This window comes from Podarcis vaucheri, assembly GCF_965113315.1.
Source record: "Podarcis vaucheri genome assembly, chromosome: 17".
NCBI classification, from domain to species: Eukaryota; Metazoa; Chordata; class Lepidosauria; order Squamata; family Lacertidae; genus Podarcis; species Podarcis vaucheri.
Window position 1 is genome coordinate 3486013 of NC_138755.1, and position 27442 is coordinate 3513454.

The following is a 27442-nucleotide window of genomic DNA, read 5'->3' on the forward strand; positions in this document are numbered from 1 at the left end:
TGGGCACCACAGTTCAAGAAGGACACTGACAAACTGGAACGTGTCCAGAGGAGGGCAACCAAAATGCTCAAAGGCCTGGAAACGATGCCTTATGAGGAACGGCTAAGGGAGCTGGGCATGTTTAGCCTGGAGAAGAGGAGGTTAAGGGGTGATATGATAGCCATGTTCAAAGATATAAAAGGATGTCACATAGAGGAGGGAGAAAGGTTGTTTTCTGCTGCTCCAGAGAAGCGGACACGGAGCAATGGATCCAAACTACAAGAAAGAAGATTCCACCTAAACATTAGGAAGAACTTCCTGACAGTAAGAGCTGTTCGACAGTGGAATTTGCTGCCAAGGAGTGTGGTGGAGTCTCCTGCTTTGGAGGTCTTTAAGCAGAGGCTTGACAACCATGTCAGGAGTGCTCTGATGGTGTTTCCTGCTTGGCAGGGGGTTGGACTCGATGGCCCTTGTGGTCTCTTCCAACTCTATGATTCTGTGATTCTATATATTAGTTTTACACTTGTTAGACCACTATGGCTGCCGCCAGTGAATCCTGGAAATTGTAGTTTAGGAAGGGTGCTGATAATTCTGTTACTGATTTGCAAGTGCCCTGGATTTTGGGACTGACAGCCAAACCAGTTTTTAGCCTGTGGTGTAGGTATGTCTGAGGAGCAGCTGTCACCAGTGAATTGTGTGACATTGTGTGTGCCTCTCCTTATCAGACTTGGAACTTGAACTACAAGTTCATAAGGCACAGCAAAGCGGTAGGATACATGGCTGGCCATAAACTGCAGTTCCAACAATTGACACATGACCTGTGCTTTCTTTTCGAAGAGCAGGGCAGGCTTGACTTGAGACTAGCCAAGCAAGGGGCATTCCTTTGAGTAGGCTGAGCACAGTGTGTCTGTTCACACTGGCACAGTCACCTCTGCATCTTCAGAAACAGCTCACTGTCAGAGCTATCCCCAGGTGCCTCCCCTAAGGAGGAAGGCTCTCGTCTTTATTGACAGTGAGTGCTGCCAGAGACAGGGCCAAAGCCTTGCAAGGTAATGCTTGGGGTATCTGATGGCACTGGGGAGGGCTGTTGTTCTGGCAATACACTTGGTTCTTCCCTCAGGTCTACACCACTGGGACCCTCTTGAGGGTCCAAGTCCTCCTGTGAGTTTTGACCATGGCCTCCTAGCCTCTTGGGCTCCTTCCAGGATCAGAGACCTCCAGCTTCCCAAGATCCTCCTACACTTCCTCCTCATTGACCAGTCCATCAGGATGTTTGCATGAAGCTCAAGAGTGAAATGTGTGCTCAGTTTACAGAGTGTCGTCACTGCACATGAAATCAGCTATTTATTTAAAACATTTGTATCCAATAAGGCTTTCATAAATATTTTTAAAGCAAAAGACCATGCAAAGACAATCAAAGGGTAGATGGGCCTGTCAATCTGGGAGGGTAGCCCATCTAGGAGAAGGAAAATGCTGCTCATAAACCTCTACTGCCTTGCAGGATATCTGGCTAAGGAGAAGAAAAGGCTAAGGAGTAAACCCTACACAGATCTGGAGTAGAGGCCCTAAGATGGTTGGATGGTGCCTTGTACACCTCCTTCCGACAACTCCTGCAGCCAAGCTTCTGCCAAATGTATTGCTCTGCTTTCCTTTGGACGATGTCAGCAAGGCCAAGAGGGGAGTCTTGACATCTGGTCAGTTCAGGACCTCCATGCACACTGCCCAGGCTTGTGCCGGCCCAGGGAGGTCACTTTGGTGCTGCTAACACAGTGGTATGATTTCACCCCTGGAGGCACACTCCATTGTCTCTTGAGGCAGACAGATGCCAACAAGTGAAAAAGGAGACATAAGTAAAAGATAGGTCACTGCCCTGGAGAGTTTACAACAGGGATGGCCCTCCACTTGTTGCTGGACTCCATCCTCCATCATCTCTGACCATCATCTACATCCCTGAAGGGTCACACAAGTTCCCCACCCCTGGCTTACAGTTCAAATTTAGATAGTGGTGGAACAAAACAAAATAAAAAGAATCAGAGGCTTAGGAGAGACCAGGAGAAGGCACAATAGAGATGGGTAGTTCATCTAGTCAAAGATTAAAAAGCATCTCTGCTTTTTCCCTGCAGGAAGGACCAAAATCTCCCATCCCCTCTGAATTGTTGGTATACGATTCTCAACCAGACGCGGCAGGCAAGCCGGGATCACGGAGCACTGAGTGAAATCTACACAGGCCACCTGGCACTGCGGTTGGTGCACATCAGTGAAGATGTTGGGAGGCTGGCTCGAAAGGTAGGTAGTCTGGATGACAGAAGGGCAGGTTCCTGATAAGGAAAGAAAAAACGAGCTGTTTCCCAGGATGCCAGGCCTAAAATAATGTGCCATGTGGTGGCAGCTGCTGGGAATTTAGCCCCTGCTGAAGCCACACTTTGTCCTCAGCCAGCTATTTTGTTTGCTTTAAAACGGAAATGTCTTAGAAGAAAACCTCTCTGTGGGTCTTCAGCATCTATGCCACTACATGCTCCCCAATTACTTCCAGGTTAATTTCAGAAGTGGTTGGGAACCATTTTTGTTTGCTAGGCGACTGTGGCAAACACCTCCCTTATTCAGCCCCTAAGCTGGGAAAACAGCAGCTGGGGATCTCAAACATGGATGTAGAAGCAAAGAGCCAATAAAAAGGGGGGGCAGGGTGTACTTATGGAGGAAGGGGCGTAGTGTCACGGTTGCCCACCATACCTTCTGGGCCTAGTATGTTGTTTGTATTTAGGCTCTTCTCAAGTTGAGTGTGTGTGTAAACTCTGACTACTGGACAATCACTTGAGTTTGGATATCACTGTCACATAGTGGAAACTATGGTTTACCACTGATCTTATCTGGACCTGCACCTTAAAAACATGCACCAAGGTAGCCCATGCGCTCAGCAATGAAAAGCTGAATTCTGTAATTTTGGTCAATTATGGTAATGTATACACTGAAGTCCTGCCCTTTGACTGCGGGATTGCCTGCTTAGAAAGACTCGCACAGCTGATATTTATTAAGCCTTAGTCACACAGCTGCAAACTTATTTCACAGCTATAAGGATTAGAAACTTGTTTTTATTAAACATAAAATCTGAGATTCTCAGCATGCTGCAGTCCCAAATTCCATGTTTTTTCCTGTGCCTGTCCAGAATCTCAAGACACACATAGAATACATTGTGTTGACATGCTCACCTTTATATTCCCTGATCAGAGCAAAGAGATGGAGCAGCAGATGCAGGACGAGCTACTGAAGGCAATTTCAGAGTTGCAGATGGTGAGTGTCAAGCGAGATCTCCCACCGGTGACCACTACCCTTCTGGGCTCTTGCAGTACAGGACCAGTGATGGCGGTTCTTGCAGCAATGGGCCTAGAAAGACTTTTGTTTGTGGTTGTCTTTGTATTTGCTGGAAGTGCATTTGAGTTTGGAGGGCAAAATCCCCATCTCTCTTCTAGGGATATTTGGTGGATATTGCAGTTTTTTTAAAGCAGTGAAATGTGTTGATGTTGTTGAGGCCAGGCTGTGACCACGGATAGCTTTATCCAAATCTGGAGGGGGAATGTGCATGCTCAGACCCAGGGTCCCCAAGATCAGGACTGTTCCTAATAGAATATTTATCAGTATGAGGAGTTTTGATTGGCCTACTACTATTATTTGGATGACAGTTTACTTCCATTTCGTTGATATATTTTGCCTTTTAAATTTTCTGTTTTCTCTCCTGACGTTTTGAACTACTTAGAGTTTGGTTTGCTATGGAAAATCAGCGTACAAATAAGTTAACGATGCTGGTGCTCCACTGACCAGGCTTCAAAGCCCGAGTGAGCGCACTCTCACAGGCAGCTCAACAAGGGCAATCCTAGCCTGCAGACTATAATGGGGTTCCTGATACAAACCACGTCACGTGGCTTCGAAAATGGTCAGGCTAATGGTCTTTTGTACTTGGGTGAGAATGCAGCACCACCTTGATTACCATTTCAACAATATGGTGTGGTTACATGAGTGTTGCAGGCAACTATTATATTATTTATGACTATTTATATAATAGTCATTAGGGACAAGCATTATTGTCCGGCAGAGAGGTCTTTCCTAGTGTAGCCTTATGAGGCTTTGCCCTCGGGTGGGGAAAATATTGCGCTCAGGAAAGGGAGATGGGAGTCAACAGACACTCAAGGAATAGTTTCGGAGAAAAAGCTTTTATTTCTACCATCCATGAACTGGTAGAAGGAGCAAGTGTGATAGTTCACAAAAACATGCACGGGTTCACAGTCATTTGCACAGAGTATATATTCCCCTTCCCGTTCCCTCCCCTTTCTCCTCCCTCAGGAGTCCTGCCCATGAGTTCCTCTGAGCATGAACAGAAAGCTGTCTATTCATTAGCTTTTTGAAGCCTTCTCGTAACGGTTTTGCCCTTGCCACAGCATCTTGTGAGAAAAGCAGAGAAGAGCAGAGAAAAGCTGTTCTGGATTTTTAGAAGACAAAAGGAATTTTGGACAGTTTTGAGGCCTGGTTGGGGGGGGGTGACTTTGGGCCTAGGTGGGGTCACCTGTCCTCACCTCCTTCACTAGCATAGCTGTCAACTTCCCCCCCTTTTTAAGGGAAATTCCCTTACTGTATTCCGAATAGGATTCCTCGCAAGAAAAGGGAAACGTTGACAGCTATGCTTTCCTAGTCCTGCTCCCAAGATCCTTTCACCTGGGGCTGTCGGGGATTTATCCCTGAGCCCTGAGAGCGCAAGGCCTAGGCTCGGCCACGGAGCTCAGGCCCCTTCCCATGAACAGTCCGGCTCCTCCATAGCGGCAGCTACCTCAGGCCACGGGTTTCTCAGTGCTGCTGACATTGCAGAAGAAGGCAGTGTGGCAGGCAGGTGACATTGGATGCCGCTAAACAAGGGGGATATACAGTGAGGCCCTTCTCTGGCCCTGGTCTGCGTCTGCTCCAAAGACTCTTGGCCCTGGGCTGTGGCTGCAGAGGGGGCTGGAATGCAGTTTTGCGTGGCCAGACCTGGGGCTCCTGGCTGGACATGCCTGCTGTGAGTCGGTCTGCTTTTGATGTCCACTGTGTCCCTGCAGGCCATGAAGTCTTATCAGACGTACCGCCTTGACTGCCTGAACGCCGAGGCGAAGCTGCGTGAGGCTGAGCGGCAAGAGGAGAAGCGCGGTGGCGGGAGGCATTCTGACCCTGGGGGGTCCCCCGGTGGGGCAGGGCTGGATAAGGCCCCCCGTCGCACCTCCCTCAAGAAAGTGGAGCGGCTGCTGGAAAAGGTAGGGGAGGGGGCCTCGTGGAGGTGGGGGGCTTTCTCTAAATATTCCAGAAGGTTCTTGGGGTAACAGTTGGCTATTAAGAATGAGGGCTACAGATCCATGCACACTTACTTTAGAGTAAGCCCATTAATGTTATGGAAGTTAATAAATGTGCATAGGATTGCTCATGTAGGCCAGTCTGTTTATTAAATAGTTTAACTTCATTGTCTGCCTTTTAAACAGATTTAAAATCTAATCTAATGTGTCCTTTTGAGATATTGAGGGACTGTTAGGGACACCCATTCCCTCGGCTTCCCTTTGTCAACAGAGGTCTAGATCCCAGCGCTTCTCCTGTTTTCCGCTGCCACCAATCCACTCTGGAATTTCCTGGTAGCTCGTGGTGGAGAAGACTTCGGTGTCAGATGATGCCAGAGGCAGGATGAGCTTTAAATTAAGACTGCTGGCACATTAAAAGGGGTTTATATGTTTTATTATTTTTATTTGAAAGCCACCTTGAGTCCTGCCAGGGGAAAAGGCAGGGTATAAAAAAATAAATAAATTTTAAAAATAATAATAAAGATCTATAGCACAGCCACAGGTAACTTACATCTCATGCAATGGTTGGTCCTGGGGGTCCACACGTAAAAGGAAAAGTGCGTAAAGCCTGGAACCCCTGGAACCAGCCCCATCCTTCCCCTGCAGCTCTTTCAAGGTGCCTCAGAAGAGCAGGGGGTGGATGGTAGCTGATCTTCATTCTCTGTTTCACAGGCACAGCAGAAAGCATGGAGCAAGTCTTCACCCCTTGCGGACTCCTGCTCATTAGTCCTCATGTCAGTCAGTGAGCTCCAGGCCACAGGCCACTTCTCCGTGGGGGCCGGCTGATTTAGCTGCTTCGGCCCCACGCTTGCTCTGTGACCTCATGCTCCTTGGCACAGACTGGCTGGGGCCATCTCCCAAGGCTGTTTTTATACAAAATCTAACCCATATCTTAAAAGGATAATAACATGGGTTACATACTCTGCAACTTAAACACAGTTCTTGTAATACACTAAGATAACCAATGAATCATTCTCTGATGTCAGTGCAACTCTGAACCTTTGTAGAAGCAGTGATGGCCACCCTCTTGAATGGCTTTAGAAGAAGATGAGATAAATCCATCAATGAGTGGCTCTTTACCATGAATCTGTATCTCCTTGTCCTTCCCCTCCATGGTTAGCAGATTTATAGTACAAGTCCTACTGTGTTCAGTGAGGATTACTATTAGGTATCATGCAGCAGCCATTGGGGAAGATTATGTGATATTAAGATGTTGGGAGGAGAGGATCTTAAAGGGGTTAATTTGAAGCAGGAGGTGGTTAACTGTCTCTTGCATCCTCCCCACCTTGTCTACCTAAACCAATAAAGATAGTGCAAAGCTACTTTTTATCTAGCTCAACAGTTTGTCAAGCTATTGCTATAGGAATGATGCTAGCAAGCAGGTAGACTTATGAGGGGAAATTGCTGCCATTGTCAGAAAAGAACATAGCCTGCACAGGAACTGGGTTTCTAACTGGGGAAGGTGGGAGCTGGTGGGAGGGAGGGAGGGCTGGCTGCAGTCTGAGCCTAACTGAGTCTCCTACAAATTCCTGCATCGCAGGAGATTGGACTCGATGGCTCTGGGGGTCCTTTCCAACTCTACAATTCTGTGATTCTAACCCCTGCAGAGACAGTCCAAGTTCATGGAGAGCAAGCTGAAATGTGCCAAGGCCCGGAACGACTACTTGCTGAGTCTGCACGCTGCCAATGCTGCCATCAGCAACTATTATGTGCGCGATGTTGCTGACCTGATAGACGTGAGTCCGTCCTCCACCCAAGCTGGTGCAAGAACCATAAAATTTGGCAGTACAAAAATCAATGCCATGCATTTAGTTGGGCTATTTCTGTGTTGTGACAAATTTTTACTCTTTCCGTCACTAAGGGGATGTCCACATAACAACTGCATATTGGTTTTATACCAACTATCATGGTCAAATCATGGGAATTGTAGTTTGGTGAGAACGTTGAGAGTTCTGTTAGCGCTGCCCAGCTACTGTCATGGAACTACAGTTCCCAGGATTCCTGGGAGGGTGGAGGGAGAAAGGAGTATGACTGTCAAGCGACTTCAAGAGGCGCCAGTGTCTTTGCCATGCCTTCCCTTTGGGTACTTGGCGGGTGTGCTTGAAAAGGCCGTGTCTTTAGCAGGTGATATGCTACCTTAGCAAGTAATTTTCATTCATTTGAAAACACCAAGTTTCTAGCTCTCAGTTTATAATTCTAGCCCAAGTTTCTAGTTCTACAGAGAGGGAGGACCTCTGAAAATATATGGGCAGTTTTTGCTGTCAGGTTAGAAACATAAACTGGGGGAGTAGGGTTGTAAAAGGGTATGACTTCTTTGTTCATCTCAGCTTCCTCTACTGTTATAGGATTCCTAGCCTTCAGAACATGAGAAAGAAAAAAGCTAGACCAAAAAGATTCCAGATCCTGTCCTGCAAATCAGGCATAATGCCTAATTTGCACTGTGTTATCAATGTCATTGTGTGTTATGTTACATATATTATCAGACTCTGATAAAGACGTTTTGGTTGTAAACAGCTGCATAGCATAGAGAAATTCAACGGGTGCAGCTTTCCTTCATCATGGAGCTATCAGGACAGGTAAAGCTGTGCCTGCTGTATGTTGCTGTCCTTCCTGCATTAGGCAGCTATTTAAGGTACAGGAACATCTTTCAGAAACAGAGTTGACCAACCCATTCGACAATTCGCTTTAGGGATGAGGGCAAATGTGGTTTTAAGGGTGTCTCTTTTGTCTCTTTCTTCCCAGTGTTTTGACCTTGGCTTCCACCTTTCCCTGGGCAAAGTGCTGAGGACTTACCTAGCAGCTGAGTCCCGGGCCCAAGCGGCTTGGCAGCAGGGCCTGTGCACCATTGAAGGAGCCATTGATGCCCTGGACCCGCTGGGGGACAAGTCCAGGTTGATGGAGGCCAACCCTGCAGCTTACTGTCCTCCCCTGTGCTTTGACTACCAGCCTCATGAGGGCGACGAGGTAAGTGGCTGGTCATTCCTGGCTCCCTATAGAACATACCCTTTTGTCTGGTACTTAGTCTATCCTTGCCATCTTCAGGTGTCTGAGGTCCGTGCCGAGGGTCCCCTGAGAAATGAACTAGTTTCCCGCTTCCAGCATCTCCAGTCCCGTCTCAATGCCATCACCTTGGAGACAGATGAGGTGAGTGTCAGCAGAGAACAAAGTCAAGCCCCCTCCCCTCTCCTCTGACTTGCTTGAGCCCAGAAATTTCCAAATGGTAGCCATGGATTCTGGTGGCGACGAACTGGGATTAATATTGTGCAAGACATAGGCCTAGTGTCTTCAGATTGTAGGCTGGGGTTCAACTGACTGAATGCTCCTCCACACAAAGACAAAACATTAAATCATGGCTTCACATTTTAAAGAAAACACATTTAGGCTGAATTCCTTGCTGGGGAGTAGCAGTCTCAGACAGAGTGGCAGAGCCGCCACCACAACCCTGCTGCTCACTCAGGCTGGAGTAGTGATCTGGAAACACTCTGCATGTCTTCAGAAGCATTAAGGACAAACCACAGGGCTGAGTACTGGCTCAAACTAAGCGCAAATGAGCACATAACCATAAGCAGAGGGCCTGCAACTTACATCCACTTTACACCCACTACCACAACCTTTTGCAAGGGGTGGAGAAATAAATGAATGAATGGGGGGGGGGGCGGGACTTGATATTCCTCTGTCTCCATTTATTTATTTCCCCACCACCTGCGCACCCAGTGGGTTTTCCTTGTTTACCATGCTCTGGGAAGGTCAAGTCAAGTCATTTTATTACGGTCAATGACCCGTATCAAGATAAAAACACCAATTACAAAATTTTAAAGCTCAGCTAGATAAAACTAGATAAAATGATATAAAATCACATATACATTTTAAAAAAGCAGTTCTGCGTGGTCATTTACCTGTCAGAAAAGAAACTCTGGGATGCTCCCAGAGCCCTTGCTCATATTTGGGAAGGCATCGCAAGGGCTCTGGGAATATCCCAGGGTTTCCTTTCTGTAAGGTACAGTAAGTTTCCCTCTGCCTTACGGGGGGAGGAGGGGGCAGTTTTGGGGGTTCCTGATTTTGCATGATTTTGCCTTTGTGCGCGGACCCCCAGAACAGACCCTGGTGGGCCAACTGTATTTGATTTTTTTTTATGCAGTAGTGAAAGGTATCCTTTTGTATTACACAGCTTTTCCTGCCTTTCATGTTGCTTTCTAGTGCTTTTATAGTCCTGGCTATTTCCTTTCTTTTTGGTGAGGTGAAGGAAGTGGCTTCAGGTCAATAGCTAGAAATTTCACAGTTGGTGTTCCGTTTGGTTGAATGGATGAGAGCCAGGGATGCTTCATGATTTCACCCTCACCAGCCATCCAACGCTTTGCTTCCCCCAAGCGTGCTCCTCTTGGAGTGAGTGGCAGTTTCTCATTAGTGTGGGAGAAAGTGAGCAATGTCTGTGCAGGCACCAGTGGATTTCAAGGGGTGGGGAGTCTTCTCCCTTGGTGACCTCACTTTCTGTTTTGCTTCCCCTCTGCTCTTGATTCCTCTATGGCAGCAGAGATCAGTGGGTCTCCCTGGTCAGAGGAAGAAGCGCTAGGGGGAGGGTGTCACTCACCCATCTAGGCAAATACTGTGTACAAACAGCTGCAAACTCCACTCAGAATCACTGCTGTACAGGGTGCTTTGTGGGGCTTTGTGGAATATTTAGGAAAATCCAAGCCCTTTGGTTTTTATTTTAGGAACACAGGAAGCTGCCTTATATCAAGTCAGACCTCATCCACCTCCAGTAAGGAGGCCGTGGCTCTCCAGGGTTTCAGGCAGGGTCTTGCACAGCTCAGCCTGGAGACGCCATTGGGGACTGAACCTGGGCCATTCTGCATGCAAGTCAGGTGCTCTGCCACTAAGCCTCCTCACCCCCAATATTTGAGATGAATCTTATTCAGATAGAGCAGGATATAGAGCATATGAATGAACCATGTCCCACATTCCATAGGAGTCAGTGGGATTTGCTGAGAACTCAGCCCGCTGCTTTCTGCCTTCTGCCTGCTACAGCCCTGCTCCTTTTTAGCAGGAAGCAATGTACACATTTAATAAGCCTGGAGCTTAACCTGGACTGCACCACCCAAGACCCAGGGGATGTGCAGGTACACTAATATGTCACTTAAGACGTTGCTAGGTAGGCAGCATGGGGGCAGATGTTTGGTCCCAACTCCACATTTGCTGTGATAAAACAGGGCAGCGGGTGGGACATGCAGTAGTTAGCTAGTTTATAGTTTGCCAAATTTATGAATATATTATCATAACTAAAAGTCTCAGCAATTTAAAACAAGAAAGGAGAGGATTAGCAAATGGGAGCCCTCCTATCAGATGTTAAAGAAATAAATAGCTATATGACATTTAGAAGACATCTGAAGGCAGCCCTGTTTAGGGAAGTTTTTAATGACTGATGTTTTAATGTATTTTTAATCTTTTGTTGGAAGCCGCCCAGAGTGGCTGGGGAAGCCCAGCCAGATGGGTGGTGTAGTAGTAGTAGTAGTAATAATAATAATAATAATAATAATAATAATAATAATAATAATAATAAAAAATAAATTTACTGGAGTATAGCCCTTCCTGATCCCACTGATTTGCCAATGTCAGGTGCCCCCATGACTTTACTTGGGTTTTGGTTCCTTCTTGTTGCTTTTTTCCTTTGAGAAAAGAATAGCTGGGGGTCACTTGCAGGGAACAATTATTGGGCAGGGGAAAGATAACCATTCACCTTCCATCCGCCCTCCCAGCTCCTTCATTAGTATTATAAGGGGAACATTGCATTCCCTTTGTTAAGTGCCAGCAGTCCATTAGGTACCTTCCACTGTCAATGGCTCTCAGTGTAGAGTTTTCTGCTTCCTTCCACAGGTAAACAAGACTCTGAAGGCCACCCTGCAAAGCCTGGTGGACCTGTTGGCAGCGGAGGAGCCAGAAGCACTGGATGCCTTTCAGGGCTGTCAGTCGACGGAGTCGCTCAAGTCTACCGGCTCTGACGCTGGTGGGAAGCAGGCCTTGGCAAAGCGCCGGGCCAACCAGCAGGAGACGGAGAGCTTCTACATCATGGTACACAGCCAAAGATTCTTACAACCATGAACGTTCAAAGCCGTTTTGATAGATGGTGTCCTAAAGGTGAATCCCCATGACCCAAAATGTGGGCCTGGCTCCTCATCAGCCTCTTGCAAGTCCCACCTATGCAGTCCAGACCACTATGTTCTGTGATGGAAAGTGGTGCATAAGTGAAAAGAGCAAGAGAGCCAAGCACAGGCCCCCTTGCATTTGACATGGGAGCAGATACCTTTCCAGGCTGTGGTCATGCAGTGGATCCTGCTCTGGAGATCTCTCCCCGCCCCCACTTTTGATTAGGCCACCAGAACTTATGCCCCTGTTGGCCATGGCAAGGCTGTCCCGAGTGAGGTCCCTTTCTCTTCCTCTTGCCTCCGGAAGGCTTCTCCAGGTCTTCCCAGGGACAGAGCTGTAATCCCAGCCCCTCTTTCTGTCTTAGAGCCTGAGGTTTCCTGCTGTCTTCTCTGATAACAGACTTCTTGGTGTCTCTTGTGCAGAAATTCAAAGAATATCTCTCCGGACGAAGCATTCAAACCAAACTACAAGCAAAGCATGACCAGATGAAGGAGGCGATAGAGAAGGGTGAGAACATGGGGAGTAGATTGCCAGTCTGGGTACTGTAGCCTTGGGCTAGATGAGGCATGGGAATTTGGGATGGCTTGGAGTACAAAAATTATCTGTAGTTTTATACCTGTTTAATTGCCAGCCTTTCTTGCAAATAAACCCAAGAGTTTGTGAAGTACTGAGGATCTGAGCTAAGAATCCTCCAGGCTCCCCACAAAACTGCTGTCTCCAGGGTTTCTTTATAGGAAAAGTGATTGCAGGTATTCCAGCGTCAGGGTGAAGACAGAGGTCCCTTTTTAGAGGAGCTTTGTTCCCTCACCTCCACTCATTTCAAAGACACACCCATCAAATCATACTTTAGGAAGCCTGCCTGTTTCTCTTACCCTTCTCAAACTCCTAGCAGCTGGCACATTTAAATTCAGCATTTTAAACTTATTTAGGATTTTACATTGTTTTAGAACACTATAAAAACTATTCCAAGAGGTGAAGAATTTGGCTTTTATAGTTGAAACAAGTGCTGGCCAATCAGCACTGTGCACAGTCTTGCTTAAAAAAGCAGGAGAGGAAGAAGCCTCGTTTCATTGGCTAGCTCTTGTGTCAATCTGTGCAATTCCACTTTCTGATAATGAGCAGGCTGTAAATGGCAAGTGGAGGTGCTTCCATCACATGTTTGCTGATGAAACTGTGTACATTTGTCTTCACCATAAATTTGAGGTGTAGATATGCCACAGAGATCCAGGACTCCAGGTGCTAACTTCCCTGTCTTCTATTTCCTTGCTCTCCCAGGTGCTGCTGTGGACCGAGAACTGGCCAGGTAAAAGGAAACCGAAAGGGTCATGAAAATGGTGGATACTCACATGGCAGTGTTGGGGGTGGAGAGATGGGCACTCTGCGTGTTGCCCCTTCCCCTGTGCCCAGTGGGGCAGTGAAGGCTTCCACTGTGTATTCTGTGGTTGAGGAACCAAGCAGAACTATGGGAAGGAGTCCAGTTCCAGCTCTGGGGGAGTCTCTGACATCTTCCTTCCTCCCCACCCTACACAAACCTTGGTTCTAGGCCACAGTCCCAGCGCGTCCGGCGTTCCCGCCCGCCCTCGTGCTGCCACCACAAGCTCTTCGGGGGTGACCTGCAGGCCTTTTTGGAGGTACTGGCTGCTGCCCTGAGCTATGCCCTCCTGCCCAGCTCCTTCTAGCCCCGCTTTCTTGCCCTCTGCCTAGTACAAGAACTCTCTGCCTCCCTGGCCCTGCTTTTGCCTCTGGCTCTTCCCAGTCGCACCCGCTGCTCCCGCTGCTTGTAATGTGCTTGCTGACTCTGTCTCTCCTGTCCGTGCTGCCCCAAGGAGGAGGAGGCTGCAGACACGGAAGCAGGTACATGTCTGGGGGGTGGGCAGGCAGGGGTGGGCAGGCAGAGCAGATGGGACCAGCAATGCGACAGGCACGGAGAGGATGCTTCGCTAGTTTTTGTGAAGAGAGCTTGCACATATTTGTTGTGTGTAACTTGTGCACAAGTGTTTGTGGGAAGATGAAGTGCTGCCTTTGCATGTGTGCATGCTTTGCACACCGAGGTGTGTGAAGCTGCATCCCTGAGGGTGCATGTGTGTGACACTCCTCCCTGCTTGTGTGTTTTGGACATGCTGCTTCCAATCTCCTTTTGTTGTTCTTCTTTGTTTGCTTGTAACAGGGAGCCCTCGGCCTGCGCTTGTGATGAATAGCGACTGCATGTTGCAACCACATGTTACCCTGAGTGGATGGCCCCTTCCAATCCACTGACTGAAATGGAAGGAGGAGAGTGTGCTTCAGATTGCGGCGGGGGGGGGGAGAGCTTTAGTCGGGTGGGAAAGGCTGGCCAGGACGGTCAGGGACATTTTCCCCAGCCCTCAGAATGGCTTGGGGAAATCACCTAAGCTCCACCTCTGATTTCTGGTAGCTAAAGCCAAGTCCTTCCCATGGAAGTGAGCTTGAGAGAGCATGTACAATGTGCAACATGTGTGACATCACTTCAGGGATAGAAGTGCACAGCATGAGGGCATCTCTTCACACAGACATTACCAGGAAGAGGGGAGCAAGACACACAGTGGGGGCAGCTCTGTGGCTCTTTGAACCCGCAGCCCCACCCATGCACACCTGCAAACAATATTTAATACTACTACTACTAATAATAATAATACTAATAACAATATATTATTTATACCCCAGCCACTCTGGGTGGCTTCCAACTGAATATTAAAAACAATACAGCATCAGACATTAAAAACTTCCCTAAACGGGGCTGCCTTCAGTTGCATTTTAAAAGTAAAATAGTTGTTTATTGCCTTGACATCTGCTGGGAGGGCGTTCCACAGGGAGGGCACCACAACAGGGAAGGTCCTCTGCCTGGTTCCTTGTAACCTCACTTCTTGCAGGGAGGGAACCGCCACAAGGCCCTCAGAGCTGGACCTCAGTGTCCGGGCTGAACGATGGGGGTGGAGACACTCCTTCAGGTATACAGGACTGAATCTCACATGCAAAGAGCAGACAATAGTGTGTCAGCCCCATGACCTATTCTTGTGAAAAAATAAAAAAGGGCACCAACTTCCTATCCCTCATGGTGGTCCAGTATCTTGTTTGGAAACCCCTAAGTGGCCTGACAGGACTGAGGGAAGTTAATGTTTGACATCCTGTTGTGCCATGGTTCATGCCCTGGTCCTCTCCAGATCCCCCCTGCCTCAGAGGGAGAATTGCATTCACTCTGGCACCACCTAGTGGGATTTCTAGGCCATAACACTGTTCTTTGCTTTGTCAGTGCCAATAAGCTTGAGTTTGACATGACTGTAAAGACTCTTCCTCATTATTCAGAGGTCTCTCTCATTTGCAGCGCAGGGGAATGACATGTAAATGAGAGATTCCACTTATACCTGCTTAGCATTTATTTTTTGCACATCTGTAAGAGTTGCTTCTTCATTGTTGTAGGGTGCATAACAACAATAACAATAATAGGAGTGGGTATGTATTCATAACCTGGAGCTATATAATAATATTCTGGACAGGGTGGAGCCATTTTCCTAGGTGGGACATGGTCAGAGCTGTGTATATACTGCTCTGAAAAAAATAATAATTCTGTTATAAGTAAAACCGATGTCATGAAGGCAAAGGGAAATTGTGCACAATTCATTCTGGTCTTGCTAACCTTGGGGAGGCAAGGAGCTGCATAAGGCACTGAAGACCAGCCCCAGCCACTAGGAATCTGATGGGCTGATTTGCATTTACCGTATTTTTCGCCCTATAGGACGCACTTTTTCCCTTCCAAAAATGAAGGGGAAACGTGGGTGCGTCCTATGGGGCGAATGCAGGCTTTCACTGAAGCCTGGAGAGCGAGAGGCATTGGTGCGCACCGACCCCTCTCGCTCTCCAGACTTCAGGAGAGCCCCAGCGCCAGCCCCACAAGGTCGGAGGACAGAGGGAGGCGGAACGCCGCTATCCCGCTGTCTCCTGAAGTGGTTTGGAGGCTGACCGCGGGGAGAAGAGCGCTTCTCCCCGCTGCCTGCCCCACCACTCCGGGGACAGCAGGGAGACGCGCCGCGTCTCCCTGCTGTCCCCGGACCTGATCTGAAGGTGGGAGACGGGGAGAAGAGCGCTTCTCCCCGCTGCCTGTCCCACAAGCGCCTGGGGGTGGAAAAATTTTTCCCCCCTTTATTTCCCCCCCAAAAAACTTGATGCGTCCTATGGGCCGGTGCATCCTATGGGGTGAAAAATACGGTAAATCCCACCCTTTCGTCAGGAAACTTAGAGTAGTGCACATGGTGGCTCTCCTCTCTTTCCTCCGCTTTCCATTTTGCCTTCACAGCAACACTGTAAGGCAGCTTAGGTTGAGAGACAGCAACTGGCCCATGGCGACCCACCAAGCATCATGGCAGGGCAGGGGGAGGGATTTGAACCCAGGTCTTCCCAGCAGTCTGATTCTACACTGCACTAGCTGGTAGTCTCTCTCTCTCTCTCTCGCTCTCTCTCTCTCTCCATAAGACAGAGAGAGAGAACCCTTGCTTTTTAAAGAGCAGAAGGTGAGAGATCACTTGCTTGTGCCTTTGCATCTCTGGGAAATAGGTTTAGGGCTTGAACACTATGGAAATTAATAATGATAATAATAATAATAATAATAATAATAATAATAATAATAATAATACTCACAATAGTAATGATCATATATATAGCATTTCCATTATTTCATTTCTTATCTCTTATCCTAGTAATCCTAACAACAGCCCTGTAAAGTAGGTCAGCGTTACTCTTCCCATATTGAGGACGGGGGGCTGAGGCTGGAGAGTGGTTGGCCTAAGGCCAAGTCATGAATCCAAGGCTAAGATAAACGCTGAACTGGCAATGTCCCTTCCACACTATACTGACCAAGGGAGAAAATAAATGTATTTACTGTATTAATACGGTAAATAAGTATATTCACAATCAAGAGAGCTGGAAACTTTTTTTAAAAAAATGAAAGCTGGGATTATCAGGAAACTGAATTCTGCCCCCCCCAAATTACGCTCTATGCTTTTGATGGGCTCCTGTGGAAAGGGAGCATCCACACAGTCCTGGTTGTTCTGTGATGAAGCTGCTCTGTGACATTTTCATTTCCTTTTCGTAACTCCAGAGCTCAGGCCAGGCTGTCCCCCTTGTCGTGGAGAGCTGCATCCGCTTCATCAATCTCCACGGTAAGCTGAGCCCCTCTCCCCTCCCAGCAAATGCTTCCCTGTGGGGATGTGGACCAGACTCCCAGGTTTCAAAAGGATCTCCAACTTGTGCAGAGCAGTGAGTGGATCCCAGCAGTAAGGGGAAATTTCCTTGCTGGAAATGTGACTGGGTTCTCTCCCCCGACCTGTCTTCTTCTTCTTCTCCCCAGGGCTCCAGCATGAAGGTATTTTTCGAGTGCCAGGGTCCCAAGCACAGGTATCAGAGATCCGGAATGCCTTTGAGAAAGGTGAGTGAGGCTTCTTCTTCTTCTTCTTCTTCTCCTTCTTCTTCTTCTTCTTCTTCATCATCTCCTTTGTATTCTGCCCTTCACCTGAAGATTCCAGGGTGGTTCACAACAAAAACAAAATACAAAAGGAGCATGCAAAATGCGTAATAAAACAAAGACCAGCCAATAACCCCACGTCCCCAAGGACATTTAAAAAGCTGTAGAATGCTAATCGGCCAAATACCTGGCAGAAGAGGAATGTTTTGGCCTGGTGCCTAAAGGTATGTAATGAAGGCGCCAGGCGAGCCTCCCTGGGGAGCCACTGTGAAAGGTGATGAGGTGTGCAGCGGAGAGAGAGGAGTAGGGGGCAAATTTGATGAGCCTGAGAGTTTGCCAGAAGGAGGGGAAAGGGCAGTGGTGGGGGTCACAGTTTCCCATGGGGCACAAAATAATGAGCAGACGATGTACAGCAGCCAGGAGTCAGGGGAGAAAGGACTTGGAAGGATGTTGTGCCAAGGGAGGAAGGCGTAGCTGATGTGCAGGGGAAGAGCGAAGTCAGTGTGCTGGCTCTGAAAGGAGCTTGGGCATTTACCGTATTTTTCGGACTATTGGACGCACCGGTCCATAGGACGCACCTAGATTTGGGGGGGGGGGGGAAATAAAGGCAAAAAAATTTTATCCCCCCCCCCCGCCAGGCGCGGGGCTGGGGCGGGGAAGCCCGAGCTTCCCCCTCCCCCAGAACGGGACCCAGAGCCATGCCGAAGCTGCGCGCAGCTTTGGCATCGCTCTGGGAACTTGCGGGGCTGGGGGAGGAGGAAGCCTTCCGCCAGCCTCCAAACCATGTCGGGAGACAGCGGGATGGCGCGCTGCGCCTCTCCCGCTGTCCCCCGAGTTTGCAGGGCTGCCGACGGGGAGGAGCAGGCTTCTTCCCCCGCCAGCCTTCTAGACAAGTCGGGGTACAGCGGCAAAGGCGCGCTGCGCCTCTCCCGCTGTCCCCCGAGTTTGCGGGGCTGGCGATGGGGAGGAGCAGGCTTCTCCCCCCGCCAGCCTTCTAGACAAGTCGGGGGACAGCGGGAAGGGCGCGCTGCGCCTCTCCCGCTCTCCCCCGAGCTTGTGGGGCTGGTGGTGGGGCTCTCCTGAAGCCTGGAGGCTCCCCCCCCCCCAGCCTCCAGATCAGGTCGGGGAATAGCGGGATGGCGGAGCGCCGCCATCCCGCTTTTCCCCGACCTGATCTGGAGGTTGTGGGGATGGTGGGGGGGAGAAGCAGGCTTGCTTCTCCCTCCCCCAGCCTCCAGATCAGGTCGGGGAATAGCTGGATGGCGGAGCGCCGCCATCCCGCTTTTCCCCGACCTGATCTGGAGGTTGTGGGGATGGTGGGGGGGAGAAGCAGGCTTGCTTCTCCCTCCCCCAGCCTCCAGATCAGGTCGGGGAATAGCTGGATGGCGGAGCGCCGCCATCCCGCTTTTCCCCGACCTGATCTGGAGGTTGTGGGGATGGTGGGGGGGAGAAGCAGGCTTGCTTCTCCCCCCCCCCAGCCTCCAGATCAGGTCGGGGAATAGCGGGATGGCGGAGCGCCGCCATCCCGCTTTTCCCCGACCTGATCTGGAGGTTGTGGGGATGGTGGGGGGGGGAGAAGCAGGCTTGCTTCTCCCTCCCCCAGCCTCCAGATCAGGTCGGGGAATAGCGGGATGGCGGAGCGCCGCCATCCCGCTTTTCCCCGACCTGATCTGGAGGTTGTGGGGATGGTGGGGGGGAGAAGCAGGCTTGCTTCTCCCCCCGCCAGCCTCCAGATCAGGTCGGGGAATAGCGGGGTGGCGGCTCTGCGCCTCCCCGCTGTCCCCAGCTTTTGGGTGCAGGCTGCTGCCCGCAAGCCTTGCGAGCCCGCGGGACATCCCGCCGGGCTTGCAAGACTTGGGATAGCTTCCTGAAGCCTTGAGAGCGAGAGGGGTCGGTGCGCACGGACCCCTCTCGCTCTCCAGGCTTCAGCAAAAGCCTGCATTCGCACCATAGGACGCACACACATTTCCCCTTCATTTTTGGAGGGGAAAAAGTGCGTCCTATAGTGCGAAAAATACGGTAACCTGAGCCATGGAGCAAGTGCAAGGAGCCCATTTCTTCATTGCCTACCGGTAGTTCTCAATTTATTTTGTTTACAGTATTTATATGATGCCCTATAGCTAAGGTTCTCTGGGTGGCTAACAGTAAAAGTTTACACCATAGCTTTCCTGCAGATAAATGGGATTATTAGTGGGAGGTGATTCTAGGCTAAAGGGAATGCGAGACATTACCTCATAGCAAGTCCAACTGTTGGTCCACCAACCCCCCTATTGTCAACATTGACTGGCAGGGGCTCTCCAGGGATTCAAACAGCCTGGGGTCTTTCCCAACCCTGCATGAAAATTCCAGCAGTTGAGTTTGCATGTATGTGCCTATGAAGCCTGGGTTCTACGCACTGATCCATCGCTCTTCCCCTAGGATGACTTCCTCTGCAGGCGCTTCCTCTGAAAGACACCCACCTTTCTCTCCAAATCAGTCACTCTGCTTTGACACAATTATGTATTTATTGCTTCTATAGCATTTTCTTTTTAAATATCATACCCCAAAGGAATCTCAATACAATTTCCATGCACAATTCTTTCTTCCTTTATGCTCACAACAGCCCTTTGAGGTAGGTTAGTGGGAGAGGCTAGTTTGTCCAAGTTCATCCAGGAAGTTTCATGGCTGAGGAGGAGGGATTGTAAAGACACTCTCCTGCGTCCAAATGCTTTTGCTCCTGCAACACAGCGGTCCAAAGATGACCAGTAAACAGATTTATATCCCGCTCTTCAAGAGAAAAAAATTGTACTCACAAAATTATGTCACAACATAATAAAATATAAATTAGAGTCGTTTAAAACGTCAAAATATTACTTTAAAAAGTGCAAATGTAACAATAATTCAGAACAGCCTAAACATACAAAACTAGACCATAGCAATGTTTCTGGAACTCACTGTACCATCAACCACTGAAGGCCAAAGTAAAAAGATGGGAGAAAGATCTTTGGGCTCATGAGAGACCATGTGATAAGGTTAAGAAAGGGATTGCTGTCATGACTGCTCCCTCTTCACCAGGCGAGGACCCACTAGCAGGTGGCTACATGCACCATGACTTGGATTCCGTAGCTGGAGTGCTGAAACTGTATTTTCGGGGATTGGAGAAGCCACTCTTTCCTTGTGACATTGTCCCTGAGCTGCTGGCAACAGCCCGTAAGTTTGTGCGCAGATGTGCAGACCCTTGTTTCATTATTCTTGTTTGTTTGTTGATATATAGTGCCTATAGTAACTAGCGTGCATAGGATTGACATTATGGCACACACGCACTCGATCCTAGTACAGCTGATAGTCCCCAATGTTGGCAGTGCTGTGCAGAAGTGACAAACGGAAGTGAGGGGAAAGGAAAGAGGAGCAGCTTTTGAGCTGCTGAGACTCTCAGCTGGGCAGAATGGAAATGCCTCTAGGTCTCAGCTGCTGGAACAATGGCATGACTTAATCATGGAAACATTTCAGATACTTCTGAAGGTTAAAGCACAAATAACACACCAAGAAGCAAGAGGAGGCAGACCAAGAACTGGAGACTTCTGCTGTGTGTTTGTTTGCTCAGCAAGCTTACAAATCCCGACTCAAGTGCGGGACCTCCTGGCCTCTTTCTTTGTGCCTGTGTTTATGTGAATCCAAGTCCAATATGTGCTGCCCTCTCTGATGGTCTCTTTTCAGAGCTCGAATCTTCGGCCGAGCGCATCTCCCACCTCCGGGCTCTCCTTTCCCAGCTCCCCCCTGCTGTGTTGGTGGTCCTGCGGTACCTCTTTGCTTTCCTCAACCAGTGAGTATCCAGGTGCTGGGTGGCCAGATGGAGACGGCGAGAGAGAGAGAGAGAGAGAGAGAGAGAGAGAGAGAGCGCGCTCCCTGGGGCTAGGAGGCCCCTCCCCTGTAACACACACCTCCTTCCTCCCTCAGCTTGTCTCACTATAGCGATGAGAACATGATGGATCCCCACAACCTAGCTGTGTGCTTTGGCCCTACCTTGGTGACCGTCCCTGCAGGCCAGGACGCTGTGTCGGTGCAGCCCCACATCAACGAGGTGGTGAAGTGCCTGATCGTGCATCACGAGGCCATCTTCCCTGGGACCAGCCAGCTGCCCGGACCCCAGTATGAGAAGGTCATGGCCCTGGCTGAGGAGGAGTACTGGTATGAAGGGGCGATGGGGAGAGGGTGGGTGCTGTGAGCAAAGGAGCAGTGAGGCGTTGTTGTGTGTGTGAGAAATTTGCATGTGGTTCAGCGCAGCTGGTAATGCTCATTCCTCCGTCCCACTGGAAAGACCCCTGCAAGGAAATGGTAACTGTCACACTCTCCGCTCCTCCACATGCAGCTGCTGGGTGACCTTGGGCGAGTCACACTTCTTTGAAGTCTCTCAGCCCCACTCACCTCACAGAGTGTTTGTTGTGGGGGAGGAAGGGAAAGGAGAATGTTAGCCGCTTTGAGACTCCTTAAAGGGAGTGAAAGGTGGGATATCAAATCCAAACTCCTCCTCTTCTTTTTATTTCCCTCCTTCTTGCTGACAGTGATGTGTTGCCACTGGAGGCCACAGCAGAGGAGCCTGAGACGGAGGGGACCCCCGAAACACCAGCTAGCGAAGATGGTGAGTGGTGGGGAGTTATGTGCAGCTGGGGTTACCATATGCCCCAGATTGCAGCCCAGGTGGTAGGACCAAATCTGCCCATCATCCCAGTTACTGAAGGCAGCGCTACTGGAAGGACTTGGCCTGGGTCACAAATGCACCCACAGAGAGTACTGATACATACAGTGACCAGCCCACCTCCAGGTTGTCACAATAATATTAGGTGAGCACCCCTACAGTATACATTATTCCAACCCATAAAATAACAATGGCCATTTCAGAAGCCACTTGAAATAATATTTGACCTCCTGTTTAATAATGTGTTATGGATGCCCCCTCTTTTTTTATGGACACGCAAGTACCAAAACTGGCTAGATCTGCTTTGTCACCAAGAATTATCTGGGGTCATAGTCTAGCTCAGGCTTTGCCTTGGCATCTATCACAAGCAACTGACAACTACCCTGAGGTGGGTGAGGTCCTTGGGAAGAGCCCTCAGTCCTCCGTTTAAGCCACCATGTTTCCTTTTGGGATCTGCAGAAACATCTTGCCCAGACCCAAATTGAGAATATGTCCAGCTTCTGGTCTTGTGCCTTCTTGCCCTCCCAGAGTGTGACTCCCAGTCCGAGACGGTGCCTCGCTCTGTTTCTGCGGTTCAGCATGAGGAGCGCTTTACGCCACAGCGAGTGGGCCCAGTTGGCTGGCGGCGAGGTGAGCGTGGCAACAACCGGGGACTAGTGCCTCCCATTGTCCTGCCTGACAGGTGAGTGGCACACCTTGAAGGGAAGACCTGGGGAAGAGAGTGGCAATTGGCCCGTGTGAAGAGAGTTACTTACTCCTAAACTGTTAAGCTAGGTTTAATGAAATAAGCTGGAGAAGTGGAAGCATCAAGGTAGCTGGGGGTGAAGTCTTCCCAAAGTCCCCTCTGCCAATCAACCAAAGCACTGGATGAGTGCACTCCCTGGGTTGAGTGCTAGTGGGTCCCTAACCCTTCATCTCCCACTGCAGCCCCAGTTCATATCACTATATAGATATGGTAGCTCAGTGACAGAACTTTGCATGCAGAAAGAACCTGGTTGGATCCCTGGTCTCTCCAGGTCCCACCCAGAAGAGAACCATGTCTGTAATCTAGACAGCGGCGGTCAGTCCATGTAGACAATACTGACTGAGGTTGACCTTTGGTCTGATTCATTAAAAGGCAGCTCCCCTGTGTTCCTATGCTGTTGACACTGGGAACGCAAGGGAGGAGCTCCTTCTCAAAAGCCAGTAGAAGCCATGCGGGGCCTGGTCGAGATGAGGGATGTGGCTGGGGGCAAAGAACTAAAGCTACATCCCTGCCCCCCCCCGCCTAATATGCCACATTCTGGATTCCTCTCCCCTTTGACTGCAACTTACTTTATAAAAAGCCACTTGCTAATTGCATGAATGGCGTCCTGCCTGAATGTTGGAGTGTCTCCACTCTTGGGCTGTTGTTGATGCCCCCCAGCAACTGCAGTTCACTTGTCTTATTTGGAAGAAGGGTTCATTCCCTCCCTCTTGGGGGCGGGTTTGCCAAAAGAAGTTTATGGAAACCTCTGGCACCATCAACTGTCCTATTACCACAGCCTTCGTCTTTATCGTTTCTTTGGGGCTGTCCTACTATATATACAGCTCCTCATTGTTCCAGGCAGTTGGTTGTGACACCTTGTAAATGCTTTCCTGTTTTGGAAGGGAAACACGTTCCTTTGCTGAGATGGCTCTTTTTACTGCTTTTGACAAAGAACGGCTGAAGCCACACAAGCAGGCTGCCAGTCACTAGCTCATATGCTGGACCACAGCATGCGGGTTCCTGTGGGTCACTTGTGGGATGAGAAGTGGCGCAAAACATATGAGTCGTCTCAGTGGGACTACGCAGGGCCTCCCCTGCAGCACTGAAGCCATGCCTGGACTCAACTGCAGAATAGAAAGGAGCTGTTTACAAGACAGGCCACGTTTACCACTGACCAATAACCGCAGCCTGTGGGGAAGGAAAAGGGTCTGTGGCTTCCCTCAGCCCAATTAAGGCTGATATGGATTTCCTTTGATTACTTTGCGGGTGAGTGGGAGCTGGGTTGCATTCTCCTCTCTGTATCATCGGAGTTCTGCATTTTGCCCAGAACCCACAAGTGCAGTTGTGAGTTAAAATGTGCCTGTCTCTTTAAGGAACCTTTTGACCTTGTTCCAAGAAGCAGCCTTTTACAGAGCTGAAGAGCTGTGATGTTCTGTGATGGTGCTGTGCCAGGCCTGCCCTAGGCATGCAGGAGCCTGAGGTCATAGAGTCCTTAGGTGGCAGATTGGGCTGCATTGGTTCAGGCTGGGGGTGGGAAATGACATGAAGAAGAGGAAGAGGAAGAGGAAGAGATTGCAAGTAGAAAACTAACACAGAAGGCTGAGCTAGAACTTTTCTGCCTGCGGTCCTAGATTTTCATGTGCATGGAGTTCTTTTATGTGAGAGAATGTTTTTTAAAAGGCAAGTTCCTCCATTTGCAGCCTGAAGAAGCACAATCCAGTCTACCACACTGGGACTCTAGGGCCCTTATTCTGCTGCCTCTATTTATTTAAAAAGTATACTGCCGTTAAATCATAAATTTCCTGGGTAGATCAACTAACAGAAACACTGAAAAGCAGTGCTTGATATGTTCGTGGCCCAGGGAGCAAGGAGGAGAAATAGATTGGAGGTTAAAAGCCTGGTAAAAGCTTAAAGGGGTTTGATATAGAAATATATTAGTGTAGGCACCAGGCGAGCCTCCCTGGGGTGAGAATTCCACCAGTGAGATGCCGCTACGAAAAAGATGCTCTCCTCAGGGGTTTACCTGATACATAACCTCTGAGGCTGCTTGATGTGAGAGAAGGCAATCCCTCAAGTTTCCAGGTCCCAAGCCATGTGGGGCTTTGAAGGTAAGCACCAGCACTCAGCTGCATGTGTAGACCAAGATTCAGGAGGAAAGTCCATGGATATTTAGAACTAATGGGCAACAGAGAGTCACAAAGGTACTGGAAACAGGTGCCCCATGATGCTCCTATATAGTGACCTTTTATTTCCAAGATTTATGTGCCATAATGAGGACTAGAGACTTAGGGTGCATACACAACATACATGGAAAGTGCACAATTTCCTCCAAATAATCGTGGGAACTGTAGTTTGTTAAGGCTATTGGGAATTGTGGCTGTTGGCAGGGTAAACTACAGTTCCCATGATTCTTTGCAGGAAGCAATGGGCTTTAAATATATGATGTGTATGCTGTGTCAGAAGCTTGTTTGTTTTAAGAAAAATAAAAGGGCAGGGTCCTTACAGCAGTGGGAGTGCTGGGTAGATGCCCCTCTGTGCTGAATAGTTACTTCAGGACTCCCTGTTCCTCGTGGGTGGGCTAAGCAAAGTTAGTGTTTGCAGCTCCCCACTGTGGCCGTGCTCTGAGGACCTCTAGAAAGGTGACTGTGGGGAAGCACCGTAGGCTAGCTCGGGAGGAAAATTCCTCCCACCGGCTTTTTTTAACAAGTTTCTATTTCCCCCTGTCGCTTACCCTGGCAGCGAGAAACAATCTAGCCCCCGGAGTTCCAGGTTAGAGATTGACACGGGACCCTCTGTGGATGAGCCGCTCCCTGAACCCGCCAGCAGGTAGGAGAAGGTGTGGCAGACAGACCTCTTCCCAGGAAGTGGCAGCATCTCAGCGCTGGCTGCGTGGTGGAGGATGACGGCACCTGTAGGAACGGTTGCATTCCACCCCAGAGATGGCTGTGCCTGGGCACCTTGGGGCTGGATCCGTCTTATAAGCAGGTGCTCTTTCTCTCTCTTTCCCAGGCTGCGGATGAATTCGGATGCGGGTGGTGGGGGTCGCCAGCGTGGTGGAGGGAGCAGCCCCATCCGCAAGCTGGCATCGCCCTTCATGGATGGGGGCCGCCTGTCCTTCCCCCTCCTGCAGCCTGCCCACTCCAGGACCTTTCACCCAACTGAAAGGTGAGAGCAATGAAGAAGAAAGCATGGGTAGGTGGGAGAAATTCCCCGTGGTTGCAAGTGTACGTTAGATGGATAGCCATCTCTCCATGTATGATCTAGTTGAGATTCCTGCATTGCAGGGGGTTGAACCTTCCAACTCTACAATTCTATGACTCTTGTATTACCAGATGTCAGGGACTGGCAGAGCTCTGAGGAGTGTGTAGCAGAGGCAGGGGAAGGGCTCAGCCATTTGTGGGCTTTTGTGCCTCCCACGAGGCAGCAGGAGTCGGGGCTGGAGGAAGGGGAAGAGGCTGAGCAGTTGGAGACAGGGGAGGAGGTGCAGAACACGCCAGGAGCAGAGGAAGAGACAGATCCTGAGAGAGGTGGCTGGTAGAATCCCCAATCCCCTCCGTCTTCTTCCCTGCTGTCTCCAAGGACCAGGAGGGGTTCGAAGAGGCAGGCACAGTGGCAACATCCATGTAGGAGAAGCCGCAGGCTGTTTGCACACATCCTGTCAGTCAAGAGTACCTAAGTTTGGGTGGAGATGTGGCCACCATTCTGCTCAACAGCTTGGAGCACTAGCCTGGGGAGGGGATGCCAGCTGCTTAGCCACCAGAAGCGTACTTGAGTGTTTGGTGCACCTTAGGAGATACCACAAGTTCATGCTTTGTAATAAAGAATTAAACTGCTGTCTGTTTGTCCTCCTTCAGCTGGGTGTGCTCAGGGCATCAGAGCAGTGTGTGAGGCTGCTCTAGTAAGGTCCATGGGAAGCCCTTGCCCAGGGCAGAAGAGAAGGAGGTGGGTTGCTTCTTGTTAGAATCATAGAATTGTAGAGCTGGATGGGACCCGAGGCTCACCTAGTCTAGCTTCCTGCAATGCCAGAATTGCCACTAAAGAATCCCTGATAGATGGCCATCCAAACTCTCTTTTGAACCTCTGTTCAGACTGCATTGATGATCCCAGAGTGGCCTGGGATCTGGCCGTGCAGAAGTGACTCCACCACTCTGGCAATGTAATAGTCGGGCCTTTGCTTAGATCTACAACCTATGCAGCAGGTGAGGTGGCAGAGTCTTGGAGTGGTAAAGTGACCGTAGGCATGAGATTCTCATTTTAGAATCAAACATAGGAAGAAGGCTTATAACAAGGAACACCACTGGTCCATCGAGTTCAGTAGTGGCTACACTGACCTGCAGAAGCATTGCAGGATCCCTGGCGATGCTGAGGATTGCACCGGGAATTGCATGCAAAGCAGTTGCTCTGCCACTGAGCTGTGTCGCTGCCCCATGAATGCTTCCTTACACTAAAAAACAACAAAGCTCACCGCAAGTCGAAATCTAATATATATACATGGGAGAACGTTCAAAAATTGTTTTCCTCTGTAGGCAGATTGAAATGGAACAGTCCATTCTGCCATCTCATTCTGCCACTGCTTGAGCGGATCCAGCCATAGGGATCCATTAGTAGGGAAAGAAGAATCAAATGAGCAGCAGAGGTGCAGGTAAGATGATGCTGGAAAGATCAGGGAGAATTTAGCAAAGTGAGTTTTATGCTGAAGAGAAACAGCTTGCTGAAAACATAAGGAATGCTGGTACTGACATCATAAGCCTTGACAGAGCAGTGTCAGGAAAAAAGCAAAGGAGGTAAGCAGTATTTGAATTTGTATGGAACAGTGATCCAGAATAGAAGTAAAGGCATCTTACCTCTGTTAATCTGTTCCTGTATTGCACAAAGATAAGGAATGTCCCTCCATAGATTTATAGTGTAGCCTGATAGTGCGCTCTCTCTCTCTCTCTCTCTCTCTCTCTCTCTCTCTCTTGCTCTCTCTTACACTTGTCATTGTGGTTAGAGAAGTAATGTGCAAAATGCAAAGGCACCTTAAGTCTCTAGCATACTCTTCCCCCAAGGAAATGTGCCCTGTGACCCTGCCCATAACTTCCCATCACTCTGGGAAACAG

At 49.4% G+C, this 27442-nt stretch overlaps 1 protein-coding gene across 3 annotated transcripts in view; it reads left to right on the forward strand.

Moving 5' to 3' along the window:
* Positions 1-27442, forward strand: part of ARHGAP4 (Rho GTPase activating protein 4) — a 48959-nt gene that overhangs the window by 20525 nt on the left and 992 nt on the right. The window contains exons 3-21 of one of the 3 annotated variants that reach the window (XM_082205715.1): positions 2103-2265; positions 3205-3267; positions 5061-5252; positions 6935-7063; positions 8070-8291; positions 8370-8471; positions 11199-11393; positions 11891-11975; positions 12744-12771; positions 13012-13099; positions 16579-16639; positions 16828-16905; positions 19996-20130; positions 20638-20743; positions 20878-21108; positions 21483-21559; positions 22145-22298; positions 25083-25169; positions 25353-25508. In XM_082205715.1, coding sequence (XP_082061841.1) covers positions 2103-2265; positions 3205-3267; positions 5061-5252; positions 6935-7063; positions 8070-8291; positions 8370-8471; positions 11199-11393; positions 11891-11975; positions 12744-12771; positions 13012-13099; positions 16579-16639; positions 16828-16905; positions 19996-20130; positions 20638-20743; positions 20878-21108; positions 21483-21559; positions 22145-22298; positions 25083-25169; positions 25353-25508 — 2352 coding nt within the window. Of the gene's footprint in view, positions 1-2102; positions 2266-3204; positions 3268-5060; positions 5253-6934; positions 7064-8069; positions 8292-8369; positions 8472-11198; positions 11394-11890; positions 11976-12743; positions 12772-13011; positions 13100-13294; positions 13323-16578; positions 16640-16827; positions 16906-19995; positions 20131-20637; positions 20744-20877; positions 21109-21482; positions 21560-22144; positions 22299-25082; positions 25170-25352; positions 25509-27442 lie in introns of all 3 variants that reach the window. The other 2 variants (XM_082205716.1, XM_082205717.1) reach the window with 2 other exon arrangements.